Consider the following 14,592-nt stretch of genomic DNA (forward strand, 5'->3'; position numbering starts at 1 on the left):
CCAGCCATCTATCCATCCAGGAACCTCTGTAGTCGAATTAGGGATCGTGGAGGCCAGTGGTGATTACTTGTATTTATTCCATATACCCAATTAGCACCAATTAGCCTAATCTGCATGTCTTTGAACTGTGGGAGGAAAGCGGACTACCCAGAGGAAACCCACCAAGCATGAGTAGAACATGCAAGCTCCATGCCCATGGTGGGAATCGAATCCCGACCCTGGAGGTACAAGGCCACCGTGCTGCCATACTATATACTGTATAAGAGTAAGGAAGGTAACTCTGGGCCGGCACAGACTCTGCAGAAATGCACTATTTCTTTATGTTTTCCTCCATTGTTTATTGTGCCTCTGTTCCTGTTTTCCTTATACAGACTGTACTTTATCATTTGTTTGCGTGTGTCAGCGAGTATGCAGCCTGTGTATGCATTTTTAATTAAGCGATTGCAGGGACATATGCGCTAAAGGCTGTGTGTATGTGTTAGACATCGCTATGCCTTCTGTTCTCACATATTGAGTGTATGAGTCGGTCCGCTTTCTCATTTCTGTTTTTTTTTTTTTTTCATACAGTTATTGCAATTCTAATTAGTGAGAAACTCCTGGTGGAAGTGGAGCTCCAGAGGTGGCACAGGCCCAAACAAAACCCAGAAACTATGTCGTGAATCGAGGCTTGTTTCAGCTCCCCATATTGCGGGAGAGAAAATCGGTCCCCATTCTGAACCCTGTGCTGACAAAGAAAGATGTTCAGGACAGAACTGATGCATGGTCGCTGTTGTTATTGCGTAGGTCGAAAAAGGGCTCGAGCGACCTATTTGTGCCTCCTGCTTGGGTGGATAACATTGTGTTTGTGGCAGGCATATGGCTGCCCGATGCGCCTCTGCCTTCCCTTCAGTTGTGACAGCTTTGGGATGAGGCTAAGATGAATGTGTCATGGTGGTTAAAATATATGGCAGTAGGCGAGCAGGGGCATGGGCCAGTGCCAAAAATTCCCAAGAGCCTCAAAATGCTGTGAGGAAAATTATAGCATGGAAAGGAACTGAAGACTGCTTTGTACATAAGTAAGTCTAAAGTGGGGATATTGGTCTTCACCTTCATCACGTTGTCTGGGTTTGTTTGAGTGTAAAACTAGAAAAAACTGGGGTTTGGGGAAAGCCAGACTAGTATATTGAGTCTACCTCAGGAGATTCCTGGCTTCATGGGAAATTCTCAACTCCATTTCATTGTAAATTCCCAGGCTCCCACGCTTCTTCCACCCCTCTCAAACCCCGCACACACACACACACACACACACACACACACACACACACACACACACGCTCACACACTCCTGACCTTAAGCAGGCTGAACGATTGTAACACATGACACCAGTTCATCTGTCTATTACCTTTTGATCCCTTTAAAAAAAAAAGACAAGCAAATCATGAGTTAAGTTGCCAAGAGCTACTTTGCAGCTTTGGAAAATTTCCACGTTCAACAACATGGGGTTGAGCGAAGTTGCCCTTTTAACACCGTACAAGAAGGCGAATACCACTTTCTGAATTTTCGAGTGGGATTGGTTGATTTTGGCTGGGTGATAAGGTGCATGATTGGACAGCTACCTTACTTACCTAGCTCTTACTTTTTTTGGACCTGATCAAATTTCACAACTCAACAAGGTCACGTCCCTTTTGTGTTAAAACTTTTGAGTCCAAGAAAAAGTTCATAACCATGTTATTTTTTCAACAAGGTTATCATACTGTGAATACGCAAACTGGAAAACTTCAAGTCACTCATTTGCTTCCAATTCATATAAGACTGTTTTTTTTAAACGTTGATTGGGATCTTTAAAAAAATCTTTAGAAATGTTTATGTTGGTAACACGACCATGTGTCACAATGGCCCCACTCATGATTTGAGTGTCGGGAAAAAAGTGTAACGAGGCCAAGTGGGGGAGAAAATGCAGTGAACGCCAAGTTCGTCTTTCTCGACAGCCTTGTGAAGAGGTTAAAGCGCAGAGCTAGGGGTCATAGGTCACGTTAGAATAACTTCCCTTATGCTTGTGAGTAACAGTTTCTTTCTTCTATGTTTGTTCAGGGATAAGGATTATCATTTAAGGACATACAAATCTGTAGTGATGGCCAACAAGTTGATCGACTGGCTCATAGCACAGGTAAGCCTGCACTTCTAATGCGTCTATAACGTGTTTGCCTGAATGGAAAATGGAAATTCAAAAAAAGTGATCAAAAGAAAAAAATGTAATACTGTAAATGGATGTACTTTTTGTTTTCTTTTTAAGCATATCCACTGAAATATGACTGATGAGTCAACCACAATTGACCACAGCGTTTTTTTTGTCTGGTAATGAAGCATGGCAAAATGTAAAACATATAAAAAATAGTCAAAGGGAGAATACGTGAATTGGTTCTTATCTTGTACTGGAAGTACACTGTTTATTTAAATAACAGAGCGACTTTTTAGCAGTTTTTGGCCTTGTCTAGCATTTTCCTAAGGCTATGTTCACATTGCAAGCCTGAATGACTCAAATCTTGGCCCACATAAGATTTTTTAGGCCTGTCTGAACGCACAAACCTGATGTTTTTAAGTCTCATACTGTATGTGCAAAATCTTAAGCATATATTTGCTAAAATCACATTTGTTGTTTGAAAAAAAAAGAGCATTTGCACAAATATGATGTTTTAACCTAGATGAGAAAAGATGTATTGGCCTGCACATACAGTACGTGCCATTTCAGATTACAGACGCGTCTACTTTACAATCAGTTAAAAGTCACTTTAATTAAGTCTGATCTGAATTGAACTTGAATTGGCTTATAATGTAAACGTAACCACAAAAAAGTCTCAATAAATAACCCTGCAAATATTCTGGAACTTGAACTTGATGACTCTGAGAGGAAGATTAATATTCTTTGTTAATCACATTATAGCTAGCTACAGTAGCTGGTTAGCCTACTAATGAAAGATTACACCATGTTAAACCTCAGCCATTCAGTACTCAGTATCCCTTTAAGCTGTAATTTCATTCAGGTTTTCTGACAAGGGAATGTTTTCAGCTTTTTGCATTTTTTAAAATAACATACTGTAACTTCCAGAACTTGATCTTATTATGGAAAATAAGCCTGTAAAAGGGATCGACTGGTTATAGCTCTTAAAACATAAGTAGGAATAGTTTTTTTTGTTTTGTTTTGCGACCTTCCTGTAATGTGCGCAAGTGTGTAAACTCTTCTTTATATAGATCTTCTTTAAATCAGTGTCCTATTACAGGCATGTATGGGTCCAATCACAGAGAATAACCTGTACAGTTCAGGAATATATACAGGAAATAAGGGTATTAACGGACAAACTAAGCAAGATCTAAACTGAGAGCGAAGCAAGGCGATCCGAAAATAAGTCAATGGAAAGTTAGGAGTGGAGACAAAGTCAAAAAGGAAACATGTTACAATAAAAGCACAAGCAGTAAAATTTGCCCTGGGAAGCACACCATGAGCTAGGAGGTGTAGTGATGGTCAAACTATTAATAGATATAAAAATATGACATGTCATTGTTCAATGTAGCATAGTTTGAATGTGTGTATTGAACATATTTATCCATTAATGACAGAAAAAAAATTAGTACAAACAGTACAAACTACAAACAATAAACCTTTATTGGTCAATAAGATACATTAAGAATTATACCTTAAGTAATATCACGTACCATCACATAATATTTATCCAAAAAGAGACAGAAAATCAGTTTTTAACAAGTGCAGATTGATGTCTTTAAATACTGTGGTACACCTTTTTTAATTGATTCTTAGCATATCAAAGGAAATAAAGTGCAGAAAAGATTTGTACTGTTGCATCATTAAACAAACATTCACATTTTATGTGAATAATGAATTTATTATCATTATTATAATGGTATTTGTAAATATATTGATACTTTTACCATGAAGTGACATCTCAACCATTTGGAAGAGGACTGTTTTTTCCTTAGTCAGGATGTTAAAGAGTTAAATAAGACATGGCACTGGATGACACCCGTATATGAGCTTGCCCTTGTCAGTAGTTCTCAGTCAAATCATTTTTTATGTAAATGTGCTCGACTGGCACGCAGCATGACGCGGATGTGAGTGTGTGTGGTGGTTTGACACTGCTAGGCAGACAATGAAAGCTGTCATTTCCCTCTCCCGCTCTCCCGCTCTCTCTCTCTCTCTTTCTTAAGGGTGATTGTCGGACAAGAGAAGAAGCGCTGATCTTGGGGGTGGAGCTGTGCGACAACGGATTTATGCATCATGGTACAGTATGACTGGCATCTCTCTTTCTCTTTCTACGTGCATACGCCACAGAGAACAAAAGCTCTGTTGTGTTCGCAAGTGATCTTGTATTACTTGCTTACCGAACACAACCTCACATTAGAGTCAATCATTGCTAATCTTTTCCAATTAGCCCAGGAGATCGTGAGCTCTGCCGAACGCTCCGTCGCCATAGTGACCTCTTGTTTACTGGATCCGAGCCTTATATTTTAAGACTGGAGCCACGCTGTGCCAAACTCCACATCATGCGTGACTCACACTTCATTTGTCAGCACGGTTTGGACAGATCTGAGCCCAACTGGCCACAAATAAGCGACAAATTACAGAATATATGGATCATAATGACCCCAATGGATCTATTTGCACTGATTGGCAAATTTGATCGCAGGCGTTCGTGCCGATGAGTTATTACACTTGTTTATACACTGTTAAGATGTTACCGCTGACCTTGTTAAATGGAGGAAAATATTGCAACCATTTTTTTTTCGCACTGGGGGATTTTATACATAAAAAAAAAGATCACAATTTAAGTTATGTTGCTCTGGAGATAGGCTTTAAAAAGGGCCCGGGGTTTTCTCAGCAGTGTCGAACCCCCACCATTCCTTTTCACCCACGCCTTTCAGCACTTTTGCTCTTTTGCCTAAATTATGATACGAGCCTCTCGCACAGAAACTGCGTGTGGTTCAGTTTTTTAACGCCCACAACTGACTTCTCTCACAGATGTTGCGAAACCTGTAAATATGACTAAATGAATTAAAATGATTTCGATTTTTGGTTTCTTAATAAATTACAAATTGTAAAAAAGGTACTGTGGAATAAAGCACTTCGGACTTGCTTTAAAGAACATTGATGTTGATGCTGTAGTTTTCCCATAAAAGCCCATCCTGTAGTGTTTTATTCCTCACTTACATACAGACCCCGGTTTAATTCTCGCTTTATTCACAGTGCTGGAGAAGAGCGAGTTCAAGGACGAACCCCTTTTGTTCCGCTTCTTCGCCGACGAAGAGATGGAGGGATCGAACACCAAACACAAGCCCATGAAACACGACCTGAAAATAGTCGAAAATGTCATCGCTAAGTCTCTGTTGGTGAGTGACGCGCAGCTGTAATTTCTCACAGCTGGGATGGTTTACTGCGTGCTGCTATGCCCCTTCTGTCAAGTCATACAGCACTGCGTCCCTTCATTCTGAGCTTGGGTTGTAGCTCATTAATTATAAATGTCGCCTTTGTTGCTGCAGACTTTTGTTGCTTCCATGTTTAAAGATACCAAGGTGATTAGTTTGACTTTAAAAACACGTGCTCTATAGCAGGGGGAAGACGTAGAATGACCGGCACTAAGGAGAGAATTTCGAATCCTTGATGCAGTATGTAGCAACTTGCTGCTCAGCACGTCTGTAAGAGCTTTCAGCTCATGTGTGTGTCTGTGCTGTGCCGTTTCAGCATAGCTCTAGGGCCTGTAATGTTTACTAAACTCTATGTACTCTACCCTGTAGATAAGGCCTAGCGATGGAGGATATGGCTTCACCCTCGAGGATCGTAACAGAGTTCCAATTATCAAGTCGGTGGAAAAAGGCTCTCATGCAGAAGTAAGTGGGCAAATTCTCCTCTTTGTTATCTGCGCAGTGAATCTGGACTTTTTAATGATGGAATTTATTTCTAGAAGCTTTTCTTTTAAGATGTTTCCGTGTCACATCCGTGACACCTTTCACGTCATCTGCTGCACGTTTACTCATGTTTGCTAGTTTAGTTGAGAAAGAAATCGAAGGTACTTTTTTCTGTTGTTGAGCATAAATACAGCAATACATGCTAAAACATATATAGTGGGCTAACCAAACCTTAAATTCAAAGCCGTTGACATAACTAGCATTTTTTGTAGCAGGTGTTCTAAAATTGATTTGTTTTGACCGTGTCAGAATTCCCTACCAGTAGCAAAAAAATATATTTAAAAAAGTCTTTATTTTATTATTATTTTCAAACTAAAGTTTTTACGAGGAGTAGCATTGCAAAAAATATTATAGGTTTGTCACAGGTAGCATTTTCTGACATACTGGTAGCACTTTGTGATATGTTGTTTTTAAACGTTATAAGAATATAATCGCTGTAATTTTATCCCAGGTAGCACTTTCTGACATGCTGGTTTGCCATAACCTGTCATGACCACAAGTTAAATTAACCTTGCAAGTCAATCAAAATGTAAAACAAAACCACAAGAAAAAAAACTTTCAAAGATAATTCTTAACCTGCAAGTAGATATCAAAAGTACAGTAGCAAAAGCTGCAAAACATGACGTCTTTTTGTTATGAATATACTGTACAAGACATTTAAGTGCTATAAGCTTGAATAGTACATGCAGTATTGATTGGTAGGACAAATTTACAGAACACCGGCAAATGAAAAGCTAGCATGGTAGAGAAAATCTAATGCGTTAGGTCCGCCATTTAAGTACTCAGTAATTTAGTTCTTTTTTCAAAAATGTAATCTGTTATTCAGACAATTAATGTAATCCGTGAGCCAAACAGCAGTCATTCCCATTCCGTTTATGTGTGTGTGTGAAAGTCGTCCTACAAGCCCCGCCCCCGATAACCTACCTGTTAATAACCTGCGATAATCTCACCTATTGGTTTGACTTCGCGAGGACCGACGTGCGACGTGCCAAACATCGCTAAGTGATGGTAGAATAATTATAAAGGTCCTGACTAAAACAACATGCATGAGGAATCACAAAGGAGTTTTTATTTTCTACAGTGGAAAAGTACTCGAACTAGTTACTTTTATCAGAAAGTAACGCTGTAATGTAACTGATTACTTTTTAAAGACAGTAATTTTTTAATGTAGTTAGTTACTTTAAAAAGTAACATCTCCAACACTGCTTAATTAAACAGTATAAAAAGCTTTAAATTTTTAAGTTTAACTTTGTAGGTTTGTTATAACTTTTCTATATAATCAGACAAAATCAAATCATATTTCAAGGCATCATGGTGACATAGCTAGCTATTCTTCCTCACAGTTTACATAGCGAGTCTGCAGGGCAAATGTTTTGCCTTAAACCAAACTATGATCTTAATCTTTATGTACGTTCAAATACAATGCTTATTTTATTTTTGGGAAATAAGAGTGCTTACAGTACTAACCTTACCAAAGGCAGAATTTTATCTTGGGTTGAGTAAAATTGTTGGATAGTTTGCGAGCTTATTCATGGGTTTGAACACAGAGCATACAGTTTGTTTTTAGGTGTTTTTTTTTTATGCAATTGTAACCAGATGACCAGATTTATAGAGTATTACTGTTTGTCCGTCAGATGTTTATTTAAATAAAAAATTATGAATCGAAATCGTAATTATACAACCTCTATATGTTGAGTTTTAGAGAGCAGCTCATAAGTAATTCATAAGTAAACCCCTTAAACCAGAACCCGAGGCTGTGATCAGGCTGCGATGAGACTTGCTTTTCAGATTGAATCCTCTCTGTATTAGAAGGAGGTTTGATGTTTGACTCTTGTGGTCTGACAAAAATAGAAAGCTTTAAACGCTCTTAGGCAGTTTCTCTTTTTAGTGTTTTCGAATCTTGGCTCCATTAAATAAGACTCTGCTATCTGAGGTTTGCGGGAACTTGATAGGTCCTAATGGGGGATGGTGTGTTGATGCTGTCCAGAGCTGAAATGATGCCATGTGTGTGTGTGTGTGTATGTGTGTAAGGATGTTGAGTCGCAATTCATGATTCCAATATGGGGTCGTTAAATTGGCTTCAGTTCTGCACTCGTATAGATAAAGGGCCATCGCGTAAAAGAAAAAAAAAATAACGCTCTGCATCTGACTCACACGCAAGATGATGCATAAGCTTTAGACAGGAAACAGAGAGAGAACAAGGGAAGGGAAAGGCCAGCTTTCCGTTTTATAGAATGCTGAATCGGCACAGAAGGGAAGCATGCGATTTTTCAGGAAAACGCTGAGACGTGTAGTGGGTGAGCGATGGAGAAGGGTATACAATAGTACAAGCGACGTGTGGGTGTTTCGTTCTCTTAAATTACTAAGAGCCGAGCAGAGGAAGTGCCGTACTGTGATAAATGATTTGGAGCTATATCTGGTTTTTGGGGAAAAAATGGCAGGATCTTAAATCAGATGTTTGCTTTTAGTATGCATTCCTTATATCCTGCAGCTCAGACCAGAGAAAAAGGTTTCTACGACATCTCTACAAATCTGATTTGCTTTAAAATGATATATCCCAGAGCTCGGAAAGGTCATGATGGGTCATGTTACAGGATATTGCTGTAAAGGAAGAATAATGAATGCATGCAGTGGCTCATTAAGAGAAAGGTTTTCAGGATCTGGGGTTTCCAGCCAGGTTCAAAAGTATTGCGATAAGAAAAAAAAAAAGTCTGAAATGATAAAATAAGAATAAAGTACAAATACGTTCCAACCAGGTAAGTCATATCGGCAACATATCGATGTGTTGTGAGGTTTAGGATATAGTATTCAAAACATTATTTTATTTTATTTACTGTATGTGTGCAGATGGCTGGGATGGAGGTGGGGAAGAAGGTCTTTGCTATCAACGGAGACTTGGTGTTCTTAAGACCGTTTCATGAAGTAGAAGCTTTTCTCAAGCAGTGTTTCAGCAGCAAGGGGCCTCTTCGCGTGCTGGTCAGCACCAAACCTCGAGAGTACGTAAAAAAAAAAAAAAAAAGCAAAGTCTGTCCAGGTTGAAATGTGTCATCATTTATTCAGTACAGCAGCTTATAGATCATTTTTCACCTGCTGATGAAATACAAGCATCGTGTTTTCCATATGACTAGAAAGAAGCAGAGTCAGTAAAAGTTGGCTGGCTTCAATTCTGTGTGTGTGTGTGTGTGTGTGTGTGCTTATTTTTATAGATGTAAAATGTACAGTATTGGGATTTAAAGTCCCAGAGAACTATAATATCTGACAGTTAATTAGCTCAGGCTTAATGAAAAACATGACAATACTGATTTCTCCCCGGTAAACTTCCTCTATCCTCTATTAGATTTCACTTCAAGTGTCTTCATTAATTAATAGGTCATTAAAATTAATAGTTTATTAAACAGTTTAAACAAAATATTTGTTGTTGCAATGGTTCATTTGTGTTTGTGTGTTTAGAACTGTGAAGATCCCGGATTCGGCGGATGGGCTGGGCTTTCAGATCCGAGGCTTCGGCCCATCTGTTGTTCATGCCGTCGGAAGAGGTGAGGAAACACAAATGTAAATAGAGAGAGTAAGATTAAATTATACAGAGAAAAATATAAAGATAAAGAGAGGGTGTAATATATAAGGAAAGAGAGATATAGGGATATAGGAAGAGAGTGAGATATAAAGAGTCAAAGTGTGATATATATATACGGGAAAGAGAGATATTAGAAGAGAAAGTGAGATATGGAGTCAAAGCATGATATAATGTATAAGGAAAGTATGACAAACATTTCATAATACACTCTCAGTCACTCATCTTCTATACCACTTTATCATGAGCCTATCCCAGGAGGCTTTGGGCACGAGGTGTGGTACACCCTGAAGGGGTGCCAATCCATTGCAGGGCACACACACACTACGGGCAATCCGGAGTACCCGGAGGAAACCCATGCACACAGAGACAGGAATCGAACCCAGACCCTGGCGAAGCAAGGCGACGGTGCTAACCACTACACCACCATGCCGCCCTACACTTCATAATACACACACTTGTAAGCATATTATATAAGGAGCGACAATGAGATATAAGTAGGCAAAAAGTGTGACACAAGAAGAGGGAGTGAGTAAGGAGAAAAAGAGAGATATAAAGAGAAAAGATATAAAGAGCATGTAATATGTATAATGAAAGAGAGAAATAAAGAAAAAGAGAAGGGTGTAAAAAGAAAGATTTAGATATACAGTAAACTGTGTGATATACTGTATAAGGAAAGAAAGAAACTGTATAAGAGAAAGATAGAAAAAGAGAGTAAAAAATATTTGATATATAAGGAAGGAGAGATATAAAGAAAGAGTGAGATAATGAGAAAGAAAAAGGATAAAGAGAAAGAGAAAATACAAAATTATTATAAAAAGAATATAATATACAATATAAGGAAAGAGAGATATAAGGAGAGTGTGACAAAAATATATAAGATTTTATAATACACACACTTATATACATATAGACTCTAATGTTAGCCATCTAACTGTGAGATACAGTACATGGAGGAAAAGATAAGAGGAAAGGGTGTGACACAGGAAGCTGCTCCTCTCTGTCTGAGAGCGGTACAGCTGCAGCACAGCTGGATGTGTAGGAAGGTAAGGGACTGAGTTGCAGCCAGACCACTAAACGTATAACACACACACACACACACACACACACACACACACACACACACACACACTTTTTACCCTCACGTTCAGTTGCTCTTATACCCATATTTGGATAAAAGAGTGTATTTGCATGGGCGTGCCTCAAAGGACATAGATGGGAATATAGGCTTGTCTTTAAGTCCATATATGGAAATCTTTAAAAGTCCTCATATAGGATGCAATTGCTGTCCATATATGCATACTGTATGTATTTGCACATAGTCAGCTAGCTAGCATGAGCTTTAAAAAAATAATTATAATTATTTGAATCCATATGATTTTTTAAAGACATGATTTGGAATCTTATCCATGTCAAATGTAACCGTTCTTTATTCTCATGTTTGATGATTGGCTTAGTACTACAGGAGCAAAAACAATGTCTTTACTCTGGTGTATTCATATGTCATTTAAAATTTCAACTGAACTGCATTTAAAATGTCCTTCTGTTAGCGACACCCTGTTTAAATGTACGAAAGTGTATGAACTTAATAAATAGTCAACAGATTTTTACTTCCCCCCACATTTTCCAGGATCAGCTCAATATTTCGCTTTTTACGCTAATGTACAGTAGTTGTACTGGATACTATTGGCAAGTTATTATATATTTTTTGTTTGTTTTGTAAGCTCAATGACTGCTAACCTGCTAGCAAACCTACAGTACAGTAAGCTAACCTGACAAGATTTCTGAGAAGATAATTGTAATTTTGACTGATAACGGTACTGTAGCTAGATAAACTGAGGCTAATTAGCTAACATAGTTTATTTTCCTTCCTGAGGTAAATTCTTGTTGTTTTTAAGGGAAATTTTAAGTCACATTCATAAATGTATGTGGTGTTCACTGCTAGCCTGCTAGCTAACATAAGTTTACGTCACAAGATTTAAAAAAGGCATACAGTATCTTAAGCCATATTCATTTGTGTTTATTACTTCGGCTAATAATTCTAACCAGCTACAAACAAACCAGCTAAACTGACAGGATTTGAGTATTAGAATTCATCTTGTTACTACTGTATTTCTCGCTAGCTAGCTAACTCGACCTTACAGTACCATACACGATTATAATATCTTACAGTACTTCTTATGATGGATGCTAGCTACAAAATGAGCTAATCTGACAGGATTTTCATTCACAGTGTATGCTACAGTAGCTAGCCCAAATCAGCTAACCCTTCTGACGAGGTTGTACAGTATTTACTGTATGTGTTTTTAATATTTACAAGCTCACAAATGCTAAATAACATAAGCTAGGTTTAAAAGTACAAATGTGTCCACTAGACTTTTTCTAAAGTTAAAAACAAATGGGAAAAAAACTCAGCGGAAATAATAATAAAAAACCCCTATCCCACTCAGCGGAATAGCTTCATTTCAGAAATCGCGACAGCATGAGACAGAGGAAATGAGAGCAGGAGATGAGAGGGCCACTTGAGATGTGAGGAGACAGACAGAACGGAACGAAGAAGAAAAAAAAAAACATTTTCAAATGTCTAGCCAAAACTAAGACGATGAGGCTCAAAGATGGAGGTCCGAGCCAATTTCTGGCTGAGGAGGTGTTGTGTTTTTGCCTGCACCGGAGGACAGAAGATTGTGTTATGACAGGGTGTAATAGTCGGAGAGAAACAGTGTCTCACGCATTCACTCACTCATACACATTGACTCACAACCAACCCCTCCCATGACACACACACATACACACACACTGATCTGAGCTGTTTAGCCCTCCCCTGCGGTTTTAGTAAAAGCATTTTCATGAATGAGCGTAGTGTCTGAACTCCAGGTGTAATTTCAGACTAAACCTACTGTATGTTCACACTGCAAATGAAAACACAACAGGCGACTATTAATATTCAAGTCTATGTGACATAGGGCTGCGATTTCAGCAGCGGTTACAAGCGACAAATGTGCAGTACCGAGTGACATTTTAATAAGGATTTTCCCAATTCTGTACAAAATGGGAATTCATGCCCATTCATTCTTTAGAGAATTTATAAGGTCAGGCACTGACGTTGGACGAGAAGTCCTTGCTCACAATCTCCTTTCGAGTTCATCCCAAAGGTCCTCAATGGGGTCAAGGTCAGGGATCTTGAACTCATCAAACCCTGTCTTAATAGTCCTGGCTTTGTGCACTGGGACACAGTCATGTTGGAATCGAAAAGACACCTCCATGAGCTACTGTATTGGCACAAAATTGGAAGCATAACATTGTCCGAGATGTCTTGGTAAGCATTAAGCTTGCCCTTTAGTGGGGATGAGGGTCCTGATTGAAACACCTGAATTCACTAATTAACAGGTTTGGCCAATATAGTGTATAATTACAAGCTGTAAATAATGTGCATTATTTAGTACAGCATTTTCTTCCTATTAAATGTCAGAATGTTTCAGTGATTTTTGAAGAGCAAGATATTCCCATATGCTAAGATCAAGTATGCGTAAGAGATTTTGAAAGAAAACAAATATTTGCTCTATGTTGCTCACAATGTTGGACCACGTCATGAAATCTTTTTTATTTATTTAATTGTATTTTTTTACAGAACCTAAACTCAGTAAATCCTTGCATAGTTATTACCTCCTCTGGTAGTTTATCTGGACAGAAAGTCCAGGGTGTTTATGTTAGCTGGATCCTGAGCTTGGCTTGTTTATATGCTGCTCGTCATGGTACCTGCCATTCAGTTTACAAAACGCCTACCCAAATAGAGACAGTTTGGAGCCTGATTCATGCTGTTTGTAGGCAGACGAACGACTGCTCTCGTAAACACGTTAGTAAAGAACGCTTTTCAATGGCCACGGTCCCATCTTTCAGTCTCTATATCTCTCTCTCTCTCTCTCTCTCACACACACACACACATACACAAACCGTCTCTCTCGTATTGGTGATTATTTATTTGGTTCGTTGTGCAGGCACTGTGGCGGCTGTGGCAGGTCTACACCCGGGTCAGTGCATTATCAAGGTCAATGGAATTAATGTAAGCAAAGAGAGTCACGCCAGTGTGATCGCCCATGTCACAGCCTGCAGGAAATACCGCAGACCCACGCAGGTACGCCGTGTCTCACTCTCATCAACCATGATTTAAAAAGTAAACCACAGTGTCACAGTTCCTACCAATGTTATTGTTATTAATAAAACAACATTAATAAATGATTTAACCCTGCATTGATTATTCATGCATCAATCATCTATTTACTAATAATCCTTTCGTTCATGTGCATTCATCAATCCTCAATCACCCATTCATTAATCATCCATTCACAGATTAATTATTCATCTTTTTAACCATTTATTAATCATAAACGCAGCTGACATTCATCAATTAGCTTTTCAATAGTCATCTGTTTAACGATTCATCAATTCATCCATTCAATAAAGATCAATTAATCATTTACCAATTTATTATTTGTTAACTTATTCATTAATCTAATCATCCATCCGTTCAACATTGTTTAAATATCTATTTAACCATTTATTAATCATCTAATAACTAATTAGTTCATTTAACCTTCATCATTTAGACATTTATTGTTTATCCATTCACACATTTACAGTATGAATTATATTTTTTTATTAGTTTATCATTTGTCAGTCATGAAACCATTTATTGATCATTTATTTATTAATTAATTCTTTCATCATTCAATCATTAATTCATGAAAAGTTCAAAATTTTTGCATTTATTAAGTTAAACATTACGTATTCACATTAGTTCAACAATCAACTATCACCAATTATCAAATTATCATTATTTTTCTTTTATTAATTATTTAGTTTTTGATCATTATTAATTAACATATATTATTATCAATCAACACTCATAAATGATGTACAGTACTGTGCAAAACTTTCAAGCCACCCAAAATTTCTTCATTTACAGTATGCTTCCAAAGAGACAATTTCATTTAATATGAATAAATAAGATAAGACTTTAATAAAGTACTGTATTTGTTCATTCAACCATCATCAACTAAATACATTT

At 37.8% G+C, this 14,592-nt stretch overlaps 1 protein-coding gene across 1 annotated transcript in view; it reads left to right on the forward strand.

Annotated features, from left to right (window-relative positions):
- The window catches only part of prex2 (phosphatidylinositol-3,4,5-trisphosphate-dependent Rac exchange factor 2), a 116,171-nt gene that overhangs the window by 50,546 nt on the left and 51,033 nt on the right, over positions 1-14,592 (forward strand). Inside the window, exons 14-20 of the mRNA XM_053487902.1 lie at positions 2,072-2,147; positions 4,202-4,274; positions 5,238-5,380; positions 5,786-5,878; positions 8,804-8,952; positions 9,407-9,492; positions 13,523-13,659. Of these exons, the coding sequence (XP_053343877.1) occupies positions 2,072-2,147; positions 4,202-4,274; positions 5,238-5,380; positions 5,786-5,878; positions 8,804-8,952; positions 9,407-9,492; positions 13,523-13,659 (757 nt within the window). The remainder of the gene's footprint in view (positions 1-2,071; positions 2,148-4,201; positions 4,275-5,237; positions 5,381-5,785; positions 5,879-8,803; positions 8,953-9,406; positions 9,493-13,522; positions 13,660-14,592) is intronic.

The sequence above is a fragment of the Clarias gariepinus genome, chromosome 26 (assembly GCF_024256425.1).
Source record: "Clarias gariepinus isolate MV-2021 ecotype Netherlands chromosome 26, CGAR_prim_01v2, whole genome shotgun sequence".
Classification (NCBI taxonomy): domain Eukaryota; kingdom Metazoa; phylum Chordata; class Actinopteri; order Siluriformes; family Clariidae; genus Clarias; species Clarias gariepinus.